Below are 15,897 nucleotides of genomic sequence, written 5' to 3'. Positions count from 1 at the left end.
GGGTTGAAAACTTTCGCAAGCCACTGTAGGAAGGGAAACAGACATGTCACACAGGTAGGTGTTCTAGGAGAGCAGGTAGCCTACAGTGGGTGGGCCATGGAGGAAGCCTGACTTGTTGGGCTGGCCAGAGCAAACAGGAAGTTGGCAAATACATCAGGTTGAACTGTGAGCATTGGAGCGAGAAGGGAGAGGTGTAAACAGGGAGATAGAGTACTTCGGAAAATAAGTGTATGTCTGCATGTTATGACACTGGAGGGCCTCACACTGAGCTGATAAAGCACATTTTCTCAGTCAGATCAATGTGTGAGCTATGCATATGCCTAGTATAGATGGCCTCGATATATCAGCACTTAGGCACAGTGAATTTAGACCCTGGAATAATTTTTAAACCATTGGGCTAATTGCTGTGATACATTAATGTGTCTTACTTTACAGCCACTAGATAAACACATTTTGACAAAGTGAGATTGTATTTTTTTTTAATATTTCAACTGGAGGGAAGTGTTTTCTATTTTAATTGCTAAACAAAATTGATTTGTGTACTTGTTTCTGCTAGGCTAGCTACATGATCAGAGTTTTGTTAGGAATCGAGACACCTTCACTCCTCAGTTCTGTGTCATTTTGTCAACTTGAGCCATCTACTGTTCTTTTGTGGAACTTTTTCGAACAAATTCCTTTTTTAATTCCAAAAAAGCATGCTAAAGGTTTTTGAAACATAGACAACATAACACCCACAAATGATCTCTACAATACCGCGCTCTGTTTTGAGCAACATATAGGCGAGCCAATAACAAAGACAGTACAGTATGAAGTTAGGCAGAAACTGCTTCTCCAATTAGAATCCCCTGATCACGCTGGTAGGCGATGTCATGGCGACGTTGGATAGCTGGTGCCGCGTGCAAGTGCTCGTCGGGCCTGGGAAACTCGGAAATGTCCGACCTCTAACTGGTTGTAGTTATACACGTGCCGCGTTCAACGAATCAGTATGCTGGAAATATCGGAGTTTCCTAGTTCCAACGAGCACGTGACCGCGGCAACTGCTCATGCGCAGAAACACGTAATAGGGCGTAACGGTTGTCTCGCGCCAAGCTGCGCATGTGCAATAAATAAAAACCTGTCAGTTTGTCACTTTCACGAGGTTGGAGTAATAACATGTTCAAATACTTAGTACATTGTCTCGAATCTAGGTTGTGCCTTTAGATTTAGAGAAAATTAACAACTAAGGAAGAATTTGTTACCTCTCAAACACCGGCCTGGTCTGCTCCCAAGCGTTACGGAAGTCTCGCGATGTTGCGTGCGTCTCTGGGTTTTGAAACTCTGTGACAACAACACGTAAACACGGTCATCTGTTGCCATGACAATGTTCTTAATACGGAGTCTCACTCGGATGGTTTATGGAGCTAAAACGCGAAAGTCAAGCTAGCTAACAGGAGGCCAAGGTTTGCTGACGTGATAGTGCAAGCTAAAAATAAACTTGAAGCTGAAAGTCTCCCAATCGATTGCTAGTGTGCTAACTGCAGTGTGTCGGTTAGACAAACCAAAATGAGTATGGATAAAGCAAAGCTATGCGATTCGTTACTAAATTGGGTAAGTTTTACAAAGTTAAATATGAATGCGAATTTAGGTAACTGGGATATCTTGCTAGCCTGTCGTCATCGAAAAGGACCTCTCGCTTGCAGTTAGCGAAATTAAATTAGGTGTTTTTATAATTAAATGTAGCTAGGCATTTTATAGTTAATAGTGTCTTGAACCAGCTCAAATAAAAATAACATAATTAACTAGCTTTCACTGTCAAATAAAGCTAACTAAATTGTTTTGATGGTCTACTGTCCACATCAGAAATTGTCGTCTTGGACAAGCTCCAAAGTTTCCAGCCAGCAACTGAGCTAGCCACTATCTTATGCAATCAGTACGAAGGTCTAGCCAAGCCCCAGCAAGCCAGTCACACTCCTAGCTAGCCTCTGAGTTTCTCAACTCCACGATATGTACCATTAAGATGGTACATAGTTGAAAAACTCAGCCATGAACCCTCCAAATATAGGTTGTTTAGGCTATGTTAAAATTGGCTAGAAATGTGGAATGATCTCTAACAAACAAATTGCCAGCTAAGTAGCTAGTTGATAGCTAGCAAACACTTTAGCTGTACAGCATATACGTAGAATGGCTTTCCAGCACTTCTAGACGGCACAATCAATCAAATGTATTTTATAAAGCCCTCTTTTATCAACAGTTGTCACAAAGTGCTTAATAGATACCCATCCTAAAACCCCAAATAGCAAGCAATTTGCCCAACGTGTTGGCAGTAGCATTTGCATTGTTCCTCTTCTCGATCAGTTGATTTCTAATTGATTGTCACGGGAAGTAGAATAAATAAAACACTAACACATTTTCTTCTCATTCATCATGTCCAACCCTTCCAGCTACAGACATTTCAGGTGCCCTCATGCACCAGCAAGCAGGACCTGATGAGCGGAGTGGCTATTGCACACGTTCTACACAGGATGTAAGGGCACAAATCTTTTTTTGTGTGTTTTGAGGTTGGTGATAATGGTGGTGGTGGGTTAACACAAGAGTAGACAACAGCTAAGCTTAGGAAAACGGGGAGATATATGCAGTGTTCACATGCTAGTCGGAACTAGGAAACTCAGAAATGTCCGACTTGCTGATTCGATGAACGTGGCATATGTATAACTGCAACCAGTTAGCGAGTTGAACATTTCTGATTTTCCTAGTTCTGACTAGCATGTGAATGCGGGAAAAGGTCCTTACTTGCAGAACCCATTACCCTGTCACAGTGGCACATGGCAATAGTAAGAGATTTGTGGAGTCAATCCCAGTCATTCTCAATTCACAGACCGATTTGCTTATCAGTTGCACACTGACATTTTGTTTTGGGCCTTTAACTACTTTGAATAGAACCTGATTAGAGCAAATTCAATCATCTATTCAAAAGCCTTTTTATAAAGTTAGAGGATGGGCAGTTTGTCTGTTTTATTTCTATTCCTACGCTTGATAGGGAATAGGTCTATATTTCTCAAGGCCTGGGTGTGGCAGATTGTGCCCAGGTGGGATTTTGTGCAAGGGCCTGTCCATTTTTAAGGGTACTGTCTGTCCAAGCCAAATTACCTTCATACCTCATCTGCTGTAGTATTTGTGTGCCTTTCTGTCCACACACACACACACACACACACACACACAGAAATGTATCTGTTTTTGTGTCAAACTGGAAACAAGCAGTGCTTTTATCTGAAGGTTAGTTGAATTGGGTAATGGCAATTCTGGCCTCAAGCAAGTTTCCAATGATTGCTTGCTTGCTTGTGACATTCATTGAGTGTCACATTAGGGAGTTTGTGTTATCCAGTTTAGAAATACTCTGCCCTGTGGCTTCCTGTGTATTGTATGTCCCTAGAATATGTCTTGTTAAGTGTGTCATCTTGTTAACAGAGACCCCTCCTGGTTTAATGAGGCATGGCTGGGCAGGATCAAGGAGGAGAGTGAGGCCAACTGGCGCCTCAAGGTGTGGTATGAGACAGAAGGATATGACACAGTGCTTCTAGGTTGTCACCTAGGCAACCTAGTGACCACTGGCCTTACTGTTTTTAAAGATGGTGTATTTTCACTAAGGCAAAGATGCCTGTATTCTCCAGCTCAGATTTTTTTCATTTTCCTCCAGGTCAGCAACCTGAAGAAGATTCTTCAGAGCATGCTTGAGTATTACCATGATGTGAGTAAAGGCTTTTCCTCATTAAAGATCAGAAGGAAGGATGGATGGTATATGCACGTTTCCTGCATTTCTTTTAAGAGCTCAATCTCTTCCAGTTGTTCGTCAGTGTTTGCACCAGTCTTAGTCCATTTGAAATATCATTGCTCAATGCATATATTTTCTCTCCATCCCTGCATGAACAGGTGCTTGGCCACCAGGTAGCAGACGTGCACCTGCCAGACATCAATCTGATTGGGGAGTTTGGAGATGTGACTGAACTTGGCAAGCTGGTGCAGTTGGTGCTTGGCTGTGCTGTCAGCTGTGACAAGAAGCAAGGTGAGCTAGCTGGGATAGGAGGCTCTGCTGGGTAACAGGAAGTCACCTATGGAGAAAATGCAGAATTAATGCAATGACCTGATTTATGATGAGTTGATAAACTGAGCATTTATTGGTTCGTTCCTACAAAGCCCCAACCATGTACTGTATACAGATTATGATAAAACAGAGTTTTAAAAGGCAATGTTATCCTCAGATGAACAAGCTAGTGGGTTTGATGTGAATGCAGGAGAAACTGTTGCACTGTGTGTAAAGCAGTGTGTTTGAGTGTCTGACTGTCAGATGTGAATGTGATATTCAGTGGACTCCTCTGTTTTTTTTCTCATAGAGCAAATCCAGCAGATAATGACCCTGGAGGAGTCTGTCCAGCACGTTGTCATGACGGCCATACAGGAGGTGAGTGATAAGTCTTTTTGATATTATCCTCTTTGTAGATCTGTCCTTTTGTGAGATTGCACCTACAGTCGTGGCCAAAAGTTTTGAGAATGACACAAATATTCATTTCCACAAAGTTTGCTGCTTCAGTGGCTTTAGATATTTTTGTCAGATGTTACTATGGAATACTGAAGTATAATTACAAGCATTTCATAAGTGTCAAAAGGCTTTTGACAATTACATGAAGTTGATTCAAAGAGTCAATATTTGCAGTGTTGACCCTTCTTTTTCAAGACCTCTGCAATCCGCCCTGGCATGCTGTCAATTAACTTCTGGGCCACATCCTGACTGATGGCAGCCCATTCTTGCATAATCAATGCTTGGAGTTTGTCAGAATTTGTGGGTTTTTGTTTGTCCACCCGCCTCTTGAGGATTGACCACAAGTTCTCAATGGGATTAAGGTCTGGGGAGTTTCCTGGCCATGGACCCAAAATATCGATATTTTGTTCCCCGAGCCACTTAGTTATCACTTTTGCCTTATGGCAAGGTGCTCCATCATGCTGGAAAAGGCATTGTTCGTCACCGAACTGTTCCTGGATGGTTGGGAGAAGTTGCTCTTGGAGGATGTGTTGGTACCATTCTTTATTCATGGCTGTGCTCTTAGGCAAATTGTGAGTGAGCCCACTCCCTTGGCTGAGAAGCAACCCCACACATGAATGGTTTCAGGATGCTTTACTGTTGGCATGACACAGGACTGATGGTAGCGCTCACCTTGTCTTCTCCGGACAAGCTTTTTTCCCGATGCCCCAAACAATCGGAAAGGGGATTTATCAGAGAAAATGACTTTACCCCAGTCCTCAGCAGTCCAATCCCTGTACCTTTTGCAGAATATCAGTCTGTCCCTGGTGTTTTTCCTGGAGAGAAGTGGCTTCTTTGCTGCCCTTCTTGACACCAGGCCATCCTCCAAAAGTCTTCACCTCACCGTGCGTGCAGATGCACTCACACCTGCCTGCTGCCATTCCTGAGCAAGCTCTGTACTGGTGGTGCCCCGATCCCGCAGCTGAATCAACTTTAGGAGACGGTCGTGGCGCTTGCTGGACTTTCTTGGGCGCCCTGAAGCCTTCTTCACAACAATTGAACCGCTCTCCTTGAAGTTCTTGATGATCCGATAAATGGTTGATTTAGGTGCAATCTTACTGGCAGCAATATCCTTGGCTGTGAAGCCCTTTTTGTGCAAAGCAATGATGATGGCACGTGTTTCCTTGCAGGTGAACATGGTTGACAGAGGAAGAACAATGATTCCAAGCAGCACCCTCCATTTGAAGCTTCCAGTCTGTTATTCGAACTCAATCAGCATAACAGAGTGATCTCCACCCTTGTCCTCGTCAACACTCACACCTGTGTTAACAAGAGAATCACTGACATGATGTCAGCTGGTCCTTTTGTGGCAGGGCTGAAATGCAGTGGAAATGCTTTTTGGGGATTCAGTTCCTTTGCATGGCAAAGAGGGACTTTGCAATTCATCTGATCACTCTTCATAACATTCTGGCATATATGCAAATTGCCATCATACAAACTGAGGCAGCAGACTTCGTGAAAATCAATATTTGTCATTCTCAAAACTTTTGGCTACGACTATACAAGCACAATTCTTTGCTCCCTGAAACCTTTCTGTATTTAACAGCAATATACACTAAAACAGGCAATAGCTCACTTATTGGCCTGCTTACTTCTATATTGACAATGGGTTTCACCATGTGATCTGTCTTTCTGGAGTTTGAACCAGCAATTGACTGTTTTGTTGTGGTGTAGCTCCTAGCTAAAGAGCCAACTGTTCCAGGAAGTCCTGAGACCTACGGGGACTTTGACTACCAGGTGGGACCCGCTCTCTTCTTACTCTGCTTCTCTTCTTACATTAAACTTTCACTCCCCTGCAAGTTGGTTTTATCGCTGTTCTTCAATTGCCGTCTCATTTACTTGTCTTTGTGGTATTTCTCTCTCTCTCTCGTTCTCTCTCGTTCTCTACCTCCCACTGTGCTGTCTATAACCTCCCTTGTGCCTCTCTCTGTGTCTGCAGTCCAGGAAGTATTATTTTCTCAGTGAGGAGGTGGAGGCGAAGGAGGATCTGGGCCAGCGCTGTCGGGACCTGGAGCACCAGGTGGGCAGAGAGGACTGTTTGTTAGTTAGCATGTTGAGTGTGTATCTGCAGCTCTTTGCCATGAGTGAAGTGACCCTATTTATTCGCTTGGCTGAGGATTGTTGTCCAGTCTGATTCCCCCTGATGGTTTGTTGTGTAAACGGTGCATAGAGCGTGATTGAGGACTCTTCTTTGTATCTGTCCCATTATGGCTTCTGTGAGTGCACAGGCAGCACCATTGAGGCCATCTCCATTTTGAACAGTGGAGGCTGGTGGGAGGAGCTATAGGATGATGGGCTCATTGTAATGGCTGTTATGGAATTAAAGGAACGGAGTCAAACATGTGGTTTCCATATTATTGATGCCGTTCCATTTATTCCATTCCAGCCATTACAATGAGCCTGTCCTCCTATAGCTCCTCCCACCAGCCTCCACTGATTTTGAAGTAGTGAATGTTCTTCTACTACTTCTGAGTTGGTAAACAAACTGAAAGGGTGCATACTGCCACCTGGAGTGTGTTATTTGAACGGGTATGAATGTTGGCGATGTACTGCCACCTGCAGTTATGGAATTTTTGCTCACAAATAATTAATTGGCTGATCCTTCCTGATGTCCTGGATGGAATTATGTGATCCTTCCTTAACCAATAGGAAGCCACACCCAGTTGACTACTTCAAAATGGTGAAAGTTCTCAATGGTGCTACACATGCTAAAATGGGCTTTTGAGTACTAGAATCCTCTATTATTCTCTATGTGCTAACTGTGCTGTTAATGCTGCCTCTGATTAGGCAATGTCATTGGGTACAAAGACTTAGGTCATTGATCCCCAATAATTACATTGTATAGTATTTAGGATTAGAAGGCAATTACCACTTATGTATTCAGCATATTTCTTAATGTTAACATTCAACACATTAAGAAATTCTCAGTAGTTTATGTAGTTCTTTACTTTCTCCTTGGTATGATGCTAAAGCAAGCCATTTGTCCTTAAAGTTCAGTGTAGAGTTTTGCTGTGCTCAAACTGGAAAGATGTCCAACAGGTAAGTAATAGACGCCCCCTTTTAATATTGGCATGCCTGCTTGCCTAACCCACATAAACATATTCAGGGTGGACATTTTACCCTAAACCACCAACCAACATTCTTGTCCATGATAACCCCAAGGATAGTTCATCTTTCATCAAGCCTCACTAGCTTGAATCCTTAATCAACATCCCTTTCTGAGCCCACTCTCCAGTCTCTCCACTTTGTAACTGTTAGTCAGACTGACTCCGACATCTGGTTTTCTATTCACCTCCTTGAGAGGTAATGCTAACAACTGCTCCATTGAGAAAGTGGCCCACCTGATGGAGAACATAGCAGACCAGCTGACTAACTGCTTTGACGTTTGTGCATGTGAAGTTACCACCAACCCTCATGGAAAAACATTGCATGTTTTGCAAGCAATGTACAGTGTCTGTTGCTGGATATGTGAGTGTGGCTCTTTTTTCTTTAGCACTTGTGGAGTGTCTTTTCTGTTCAGCATTTTCATGAGTAATTCTTTTTTTTCTTTTTTTTTTGGCGGTGTTCTGCATTTTGAAGTGTCCTTTTTCTGTGCTCAGCACTTTCTATGACTCAATGTGTGACTGTTTGTTCATTTGTCTCTAGGTCTCCTCCCTCTCTCTAGCCTTGGTTACATGCCACTTTGTCTGGTTCTCTCTCTGCCATCTCCACCCCTGACTGTCTGTGTGTGTGTTTGGTCCTCAGTTGGCAGCCGTCCTGGAGGAGAAGTCGTCCCTGCAGGTGGAGACACAGTCCCTGAGGGCGAAGCTCAGCCTCAGTGACCCACGGGATGCTTCCACCACCATCACTGGCAAGAAGCTGCTGCTGCTGCAGAGCCAGATGGAGCAGCTACAGGAGGAGAACTACAGGTCAGAGTCATACCCTCAACACAGACTTCCAAACTAAATGCATTCTACTCTTTTGATACAATTAATTTATAATTTTCTGTTTGCCCCCTGTTTGTGACACAGACTAGAGAACAGCCGAGATGACATGCGTGTGCGAGGGGAGATTCTGGAGCGTGACGTTTTGGACCTCACTCACCGTAACGATGAACTGACCAGCCTTGCCCAGGAGGCCCAGACTCTCAAAGATGAGATGGACATCCTCCGGTGAGCCAAGGGGGAGAGCAGCCTCTCACTAGTCTGTGGCCTCCTATCCTTCTCTCCTTTCTTTCCTGCCCCATCCTCAAAACGGCTTCCCCATCTCACCCTCTCCCCTTGTACAGGCATTCGTCTGACCGGGTGAGCCGGCTGGAGGCGCTGGTAGAGACGTACAAGCGTAAGCTGGAGGACCTGGGGGACCTGCGCAGACAGGTGCGTCTGCTGGAGGAGCGCAACACTGTCTACATGCAGCGCACATGTGAGCTGGAGGAGGAGCTACGCAGGGCCAACTCAGTCCGCACCCAGCTGGACACCTACAAGAGACAGGTGGGCAGAGAGGGCTAGAGAATGGCGGAGGGTTAACAAAGGTGTGGAGATGAATGTGTGTATGACATAAGGTGCTATGACCTCTCTTCAGACCCTGAATGTGTTTGCCTCCCTGCTGTCAGGTCCATGAGCTTCACACCAAGCATTTGTCAGAGGCACTGAAGGCTGAGAAGTGGCAGTTTGAGTACAAGAACCTTCAGGATAAGTATGACGCCCTGCTTAAGGAGAAAGAGGTGAGAGAGGATGGCCCGGGACAACTCCTCTCCAGACTAAGATGTATTACAAGGGCATGATGTCAAAGTGGATGTGGATTTAAACTCTCTGAAATTCTGAGGCAGTCACTTTGAACACTTCTAGTAGGATCAGATTGAGTGGTCTAATCCCCACGTTATCCCAATGTGTTTTCCAGCGTTTGATCTCAGAGCGAGACACACTGCGGGAAACCAATGATGAGCTCAGGTGTGCACAGGTCCAACAGAAGGGCCTCAATCAACCAGGTGAGTTCAATGGACACAGCTAACATCCTGAACCTTCAGCCTCTGTTTTTCTAAATGACAAGATGGTAGCGGGGGGTTGTTTGACCTTTTGTGGCAGTTGATAAGACTACTGTCAAAACAAATGTGATATATTTTCCCCTGACATTTTGGCTCTCTTTCTCCTTCAGGTGGATTATGTGAGGACTCTGGCACAGTGGGAAACCTGGCCTCCGAGATGATGCCCACAGAGTTCAAGTATGTGAGACTGTGTGAAAGGTGTTATCTAACAGATGAAGCTATCTGACCTATCAATAGACATACAGTGGTGTCAGAATTCAATTGCTCATTTTCAACTGTAGGCTTGGGCGGTACCGGGGTGTTTAGAATATTATTATTTTTTTAACTGCAATTCAGTTGAGCCAGTCACATGGTATATTTGTTTACTAAGAGCATGTGGAGCAAACTGAAGTTTCGTGACGTCCACTGTCGAGCAGTACAAGAGCTGATCAAGTTAGACTTGAAATTCACTACTAATGTTTGCCAGCTAAATATATCTATACGTTAACTATCTTAATGCCAAATACATTTTCTCCAGCTATGCATTTGGTTTGCTAACCTGCTAGCTATAGGTGGTTACAGCAGAGACAATCAATCCCCTCCTAGATTAAGTGTGAGTAGCCTTTTGAGATAGAACCCAGCTCATAAAGTTATAGAACTGTCTTTGCTTTTAGTTTATGTTGGCTTGCGCTTGTTAGCATTTAGCTAACGTCCGCTATGGGAATTCGCTAGTACTTTGATAGCATTTGAACATAAATGATGCCCTTTGTGTGCACTGCCGTTAATGCCGTAAACCCGGTATGGTTCAGGAACGATATGGAAATCTGGATCCGCCCAAACATAGTGTTCAGCTGTGATAAATGGCAAAGGTCTTATTCCTCAGCCACACTATTTTTAGAACCAGAATGTGCCATTGGGTCCATGAATAGAATGGCTCTGTCAGATGGCACTGCTGTTAAATTGGCTGAGGCGGAGTTGAAAACTTCTGTTGGTGTGTAATGTACAGACCTTTGCCTTTCTGCCCCACTTCCCTGCCTTCTCTCTCTGACCTCATCCCTTCTGCTTCCACAGGGAGACGGTGGTGCGTCTGCAGAGTGAGAACAAGATGCTGTGTGTCCAGGAGGAGAGCTACAGACAGAGACTGGTGGAGGTACAGGGTCAGCTTGAGGAGTCTCAACGCAGCCAGAACACCCTGGAGACACAAAACAGGTGTGTGTGTGTGTGTGTGTGTGTGTGTGTGTGTGTGTGTGTGTGTGTGTGTGTGTGTGTGTGTGTGTGTGTGTGTGTGTGTGTGTGTGTGTGTGTGTGTGTGTGTGTGTGTGTAGGCATGCGTAAAATAAAAGATACGTTCTATACGGATACCACTGCATCTCATCCACAAAAGTAAAATCATCCACAAAAGCGTTTTTAGTTATGCACATTGTGATTTGATTGTATGTATCAAGGTCAGTCCGTGACGATATTAGTCACAGTATATATTGCCAGAGTTTCTGTTTGAGTTTCACGTTTGGCTAAACGGAGGAGCGATCTAGCTAAATGTCAGCTCACTCTCTGGTCTGTGTGTTGAGTTGTGTTGTGTGGGCCGAAGCAGAGGATGGACAGCAATGAGCCAGATTGTCCCCCGGCTGTCCGTACAGTGCGTGTGTGTGTGGGCGGTTTTTCTGAGTGGATCGTGTGTGTGACGATGGGTCCAGAGTGTGGGAGGCAGGCAGCCATCTTCAGCAGCAGGAGGAGGAGAGCATCCCGAGCTGTGGAGTACGGCTGAAGTGGCTCCGTCTTCCCCTAATGAACCACAACACACAGAGGGGAGTGGGTGGGCGGGACACCTCTAGAATGGACTAATGCAGCGGCTGATGTGACATTGTATGCATCGCCAGCCTCTCCCACTCACTCAAAACCAGCTTAATCTAATTTCCTCGTTCTCTCTTCCTTTCCCCTTCTCCCCCTCCTGCTTTTCTTATTTGTTTTCTCTCATCCTTCCAGGTTGAACCAGCAGCAGATCTGTGAGCTGCGGTCCCAGGTGGAGGATCTCCAGAAGGCTCTACAGGAGCAGGGCAGCAAGGCTGAGGATGTGAGTGGAGAGACAGCCTCCTCATTCAACCCTCCTCTAACATCCTCTTACTCCTGTTACCTTGTCCGTACCAATCACTGAGTGGACCCAGTCTTCTCCAATCAAAGACGACAGTATACTGAAAATGTATAGGAATCAGGAATGGAAAGGACCAATCTCTCTTAATCGATTGACCATCTTAGTTCAAATATGTTTTTTTGTTTTTAATCATTTATTTTGTAGTCATTATAATTGAAAAAGAGACCTAGACCTCAATATAGTCCTTGAGGACTGTTGTAGACTGTATCCTTCTCTCCCCTCTGACTGCCTGCCTGTGACTGCTCTCTAAGATTTTGTGTGGGAACTTTAACCCTTGTTTGCTGTGTTGATTCACCATTAACGCCTACCCTTCTGTCTCTCCGCCTGCCCCCACCGACCGACGTTCGGCCAATCAGGCCATCGTAAGTACGGCCCATCCCTGCCTGGGCTCTGATTTGACTTTGACTACTTCAGCTGTGTATAATGCTTATTATTTGTGTCTCTGTCTGACAGAAGTCTGTTTCTCAGTAGTTTGAGTGTTGACTGACTTTTTCCTCCCCGTTCAGTCCTCCATGCTGAAGAAGAAGCTTGAGGAGCACCTGTGAGTACTATTATCACTGATGCTTGTACACTGCACCTGTGAAGGGAGTATTATTACCGCTCTGTAGATTCTTGCACGTCCGGCTCCTCCATGCTTTCCCTCTGTCCTCGTCCCAGGGAGAAGCTCCATGAGGCCCACTCAGACCTGCAGAAGAAGAGAGAGGTCATTGATGACCTAGAGCCAAAAGCAGACGGCAACAGTAAGCAGCCTCTTATTTCCTGCCCTTGGGAGCAGTGCTATCAAATAGTATCAATCTAAGAGCACTTTCAAGCTCTGAAAATGCTGTTAATATTTCCTTTTCAACCTCCCTCCTGTCAGTGGCGAAGAAGATTGATGAGCTGCAGGAGATCCTGAAGAAGAAGGATGAGGACATGAAGCTGATGGAGGAACGCTACAAGCGCTATGTGGAGAAAGCCAGGACGGTCAGTCAACACTGCCTGACACTAAACTCATCCATACAGCACAACGGTGCTTGGCCGCCGCCTTAAATCTGAGTTGCAGATATCGTCAAAGATTGTCATGCACATCGTGACATAGTAGAGAATTTCCGCACCAAGTATATGTGTGTTTGTGTTCATTGTGCAGGTGATCAAGACTCTGGACCCCAAGCAGCCGCCTCTGACTGTGTCTCCTGATGTTCAGGCCCTCAAGAACCAGTTGACTGAGAGAGACCGGAAGATCCAGCACCTGGAGGTAAGAGCCACTCTACATTGACTGACGAGATGCAGATGAGTGGTGCATTGTCTGACCCTCCATATGCATGAACAACTCCTCTGTGTGCAGCATGACTATGAGAAGAGCAGGTCCAGACATGACCAGGAGGAGAAACTCATCATCAGTGCCTGGTACAACATGGTGAGTAAGTAACCCTCTCCGTATCTGCCTAATCTACATAGTATTAAAGCAGTTGGCATGATGGGTGCTACAATGCTGTGCAATGACTTGTATAATGGTCTTGGTTTTTATGGTAGTAAGACATGTACCTGTCTTATGGCTCTATTTCTCTCTCTCCCTCCCCAGGGTATGGCCCTGCATCAGAAGGTGGTGGGAGAGCGGTCGGGTCCGTCCAACCAAGCCCAGTCCTTCTTGGCCCAGCAGAGGCAGTCCACCCACGCCAGGAGAGGCCTCGCAGCCCGCCACCAGCCCAGATAAGACATATCAACTCTGGGGGAGGATGTGGAAATGAGGCAAAACATTGTCTATATCTTAGTGTTCACTTCTTCCGTACTCCTACTCTCACTGCTCTGATGCCTTCTCCACTTGATGTTTTGTGAAGATTGCTGCTGCTGCCCCCTGCTGGACATCTCTATTACATAATTTTCTGGAGTGTCTGTGATGCAGAGCTACTTAATGCACCTTCAAGTGCTTTCAAAGCTGCCAGGACTTTTGAACAAAGATGAGTCTTGGGTCTAAATGAGAGCTGGAATGAAGGAACATGAAGTGGATAGAAAGAAGCTGAGCGACTAATCCTTAGTCATGGAATTCTTAGACAATGTTTATCATTCAGTCCCTCCATTTCTTTCAAGCCCTCTTTTTTTAGCTATAATGTATTTGATGTTTTCTTAAGGTTTAGATTAGGACATTATGAGAATAAATGCTTTGGAAGGCCACAATGATGACAGCGATGGAAAGGGATGATTTCTGCTGTCAATAGGGTAGGGGTCTTTACCTTCCCCCTACTACTACTTTTATATATTTTCACCCTTATTATCCAGCCCACTATCAGGCTAAATAGATATTATCCTCTTACTATGACATGGAAACACTGAGAGACCTATGGGTTGAGAACATGGTGAATTTGTGCGATTTTGTATTAACACTTTTTTTATATGTACATGGTGAGAGAGACTGGTGAAGCTCTAGAACAGGGGTGTCATCCGGATCCAGATTTTTTTTTTGGGGGGGTGTACTCAATATACTTTTTCAATGATTAAAACCAAGTTTGAAACTGTAGAAATGATAATGGACCTACATTCATACAGTTTATTGACTGTGTCCAGCTCACCAATAATCATCAAAATGACAGTCACTTTTTGCCAATTTTGATGGCGAGTAAATGTTGTTGAAGACTGAATGTGGACCCCGGGGCAAAATGAGTTTGGCACCTCTGATCTAGAAGAGCTCAATAATACGTCTTTGATATGAGAGGAACACATTTTCTCTACACACACAGTCATGACCTCTTTATTTCTGTGTGTTTAGACTCTTCTTTCAAGCTGTATCATCTACTTGATTTTTTCTTCATTTGTTATGAGTTGTTTTGTTAGAGTTTGAAGAGCAGGAAGAATGGCTTTCTAGACATTTTAGTTTTTTTTCCAAAATGAACCTCGGCATTTTGTAGTTGTGTTAGTCTGTATAATAATGTACAGAAAAGCACTCCCTCCTTTTTGATTATGATTAATTTCCTTGTGAAAGACTAGACAAATGTCCCTGACTCTGTTAACCTATCTACTTTTAAAAACTTTTGTATCAAATTCATGTATGGTGTGGTGTTCACATGTAATGGCAGAAGTTCCGAAAGACTAGCAGATATGGGTCCTCTTATGTCAGGACCATTTTACTAGAAGTATTTGCACAGACTATTGAACAAGCTTTTGTTTCAAGCTGTAATATGGGAATTTATTCTTTGAATGATTGACTAGATTTCCTGATGGACTACATTTAGTTCTTTTTAACTTTAATTTATCCCCTCTAAAGAGTTAAACAGGGTGTTTTTAAGAATTATAATTGGTTGCACACACCACTTTAGACTGATGTGAATGTAGGAAACGCTGGTGCTTGTGAACCAGAATGTGGGGTTATTGATTCACATAGTTAATTGATATGTGGGGGAAACTGGCCACACTGGATGTTGTTACTGTGTAATCCTGAAGGGAAGTAAGGTTTCAAGATGGCAATGGTATGTAGCTTTTCTCTCGTTCTCAGCAGAAGCACTCAACTATAGATGCTTTTGTTCGCTGACACGAACTTACCTAGCTAATGAACAGACAATGTGTACTCTCTTTAATGTCAGAATTATTTACAACTGAATTTATGTACATTTTTACCTATCATTTTCTCAAGATGAACCTGTGAAGGACAGCACTATTGTTGAACACTACATCTATCTGATTACTTTGACAGTATCCACTTAAACATGGAACTTCTCTTTGGTACCCAAACTGCTCTCTATGACTTGTACCTAACCCTCTTAAGTGTGTAACTATCTGTGCAATGTTATTTACCAGGCTATGAAACCACAACTGTGTGTACATTTTAACTTCACTTAGTGTTTTACTCTTTAAGTAGATGTGTTTATTTGGTATTAAATCGGGAAGTTAGACCTTTTTAATTTCAAAGTAGTAAATCAACATTCCAACTGAACTGCTATGTTCTAGTACTGAGAGATGAGGCCTGCGCAATTCAACCTATCGTGACTGACAGATTTGAATAGGGATTTCCAATGTACTATCCAATTGCAGTATAACTTGACACTGTCCCTTAGCAATATATTACAATTGGCATTTACCATCACAAATTGGACATGCAGTTAAAGGGCTTAAACTCGACTGAACACAAATATAAACGCAACATGTAAAGTGTTGGTTTCATGAGCTGAAATAAAAGATCCCATAAATGTTCCATACGCACATCTCTCAAATGTTGTGCATAAA

At 43.9% G+C, this 15,897-nt stretch overlaps 1 protein-coding gene across 5 annotated transcripts; it reads left to right on the top strand.

Annotated features, from left to right (window-relative positions):
- The first annotated feature begins 1,348 nt into the window (after window positions 1-1,348).
- Window positions 1,349-15,864, top strand: LOC120038700 (protein Hook homolog 2-like). 5 transcript variants are annotated; one of them, XM_038984368.1, is made up of 23 exons: window positions 1,349-1,587; window positions 2,421-2,503; window positions 3,445-3,517; window positions 3,674-3,724; window positions 3,907-4,039; window positions 4,368-4,435; window positions 6,227-6,289; window positions 6,492-6,572; window positions 8,297-8,460; window positions 8,563-8,703; window positions 8,820-9,021; window positions 9,144-9,254; window positions 9,431-9,518; window positions 9,686-9,752; window positions 10,626-10,763; window positions 11,538-11,625; window positions 12,060-12,065; window positions 12,210-12,244; window positions 12,361-12,443; window positions 12,563-12,666; window positions 12,830-12,937; window positions 13,028-13,103; window positions 13,265-15,864. In XM_038984368.1, the coding sequence occupies exons 1-23, from the start codon at window positions 1,543-1,545 to the stop codon at window positions 13,516-13,518; spliced, it is 2,262 nt and encodes a 753-aa protein (XP_038840296.1). In that variant the 5' UTR covers window positions 1,349-1,542; the 3' UTR covers window positions 13,519-15,864. The 5 variants fall into 5 exon arrangements, with proteins under 5 accessions (XP_038840296.1, XP_038840311.1, XP_038840303.1 ...); XM_038984392.1 differs by having other exon boundaries at window positions 1,357-1,587; window positions 13,028-13,099; window positions 13,265-13,521; XM_038984383.1 differs by lacking the exon at window positions 3,445-3,517.
- The last annotated feature ends 33 nt before the right edge of the window (window positions 15,865-15,897 follow it).

The sequence above is a fragment of the Salvelinus namaycush genome, chromosome 3 (genome assembly GCF_016432855.1).
Source record: "Salvelinus namaycush isolate Seneca chromosome 3, SaNama_1.0, whole genome shotgun sequence".
Classification (NCBI taxonomy): Eukaryota; Metazoa; Chordata; class Actinopteri; order Salmoniformes; family Salmonidae; genus Salvelinus; species Salvelinus namaycush.
The sequence above is the reverse complement of the archived record's forward strand: the minus strand, read 5'-3'. Positions and strand labels throughout refer to the sequence as shown.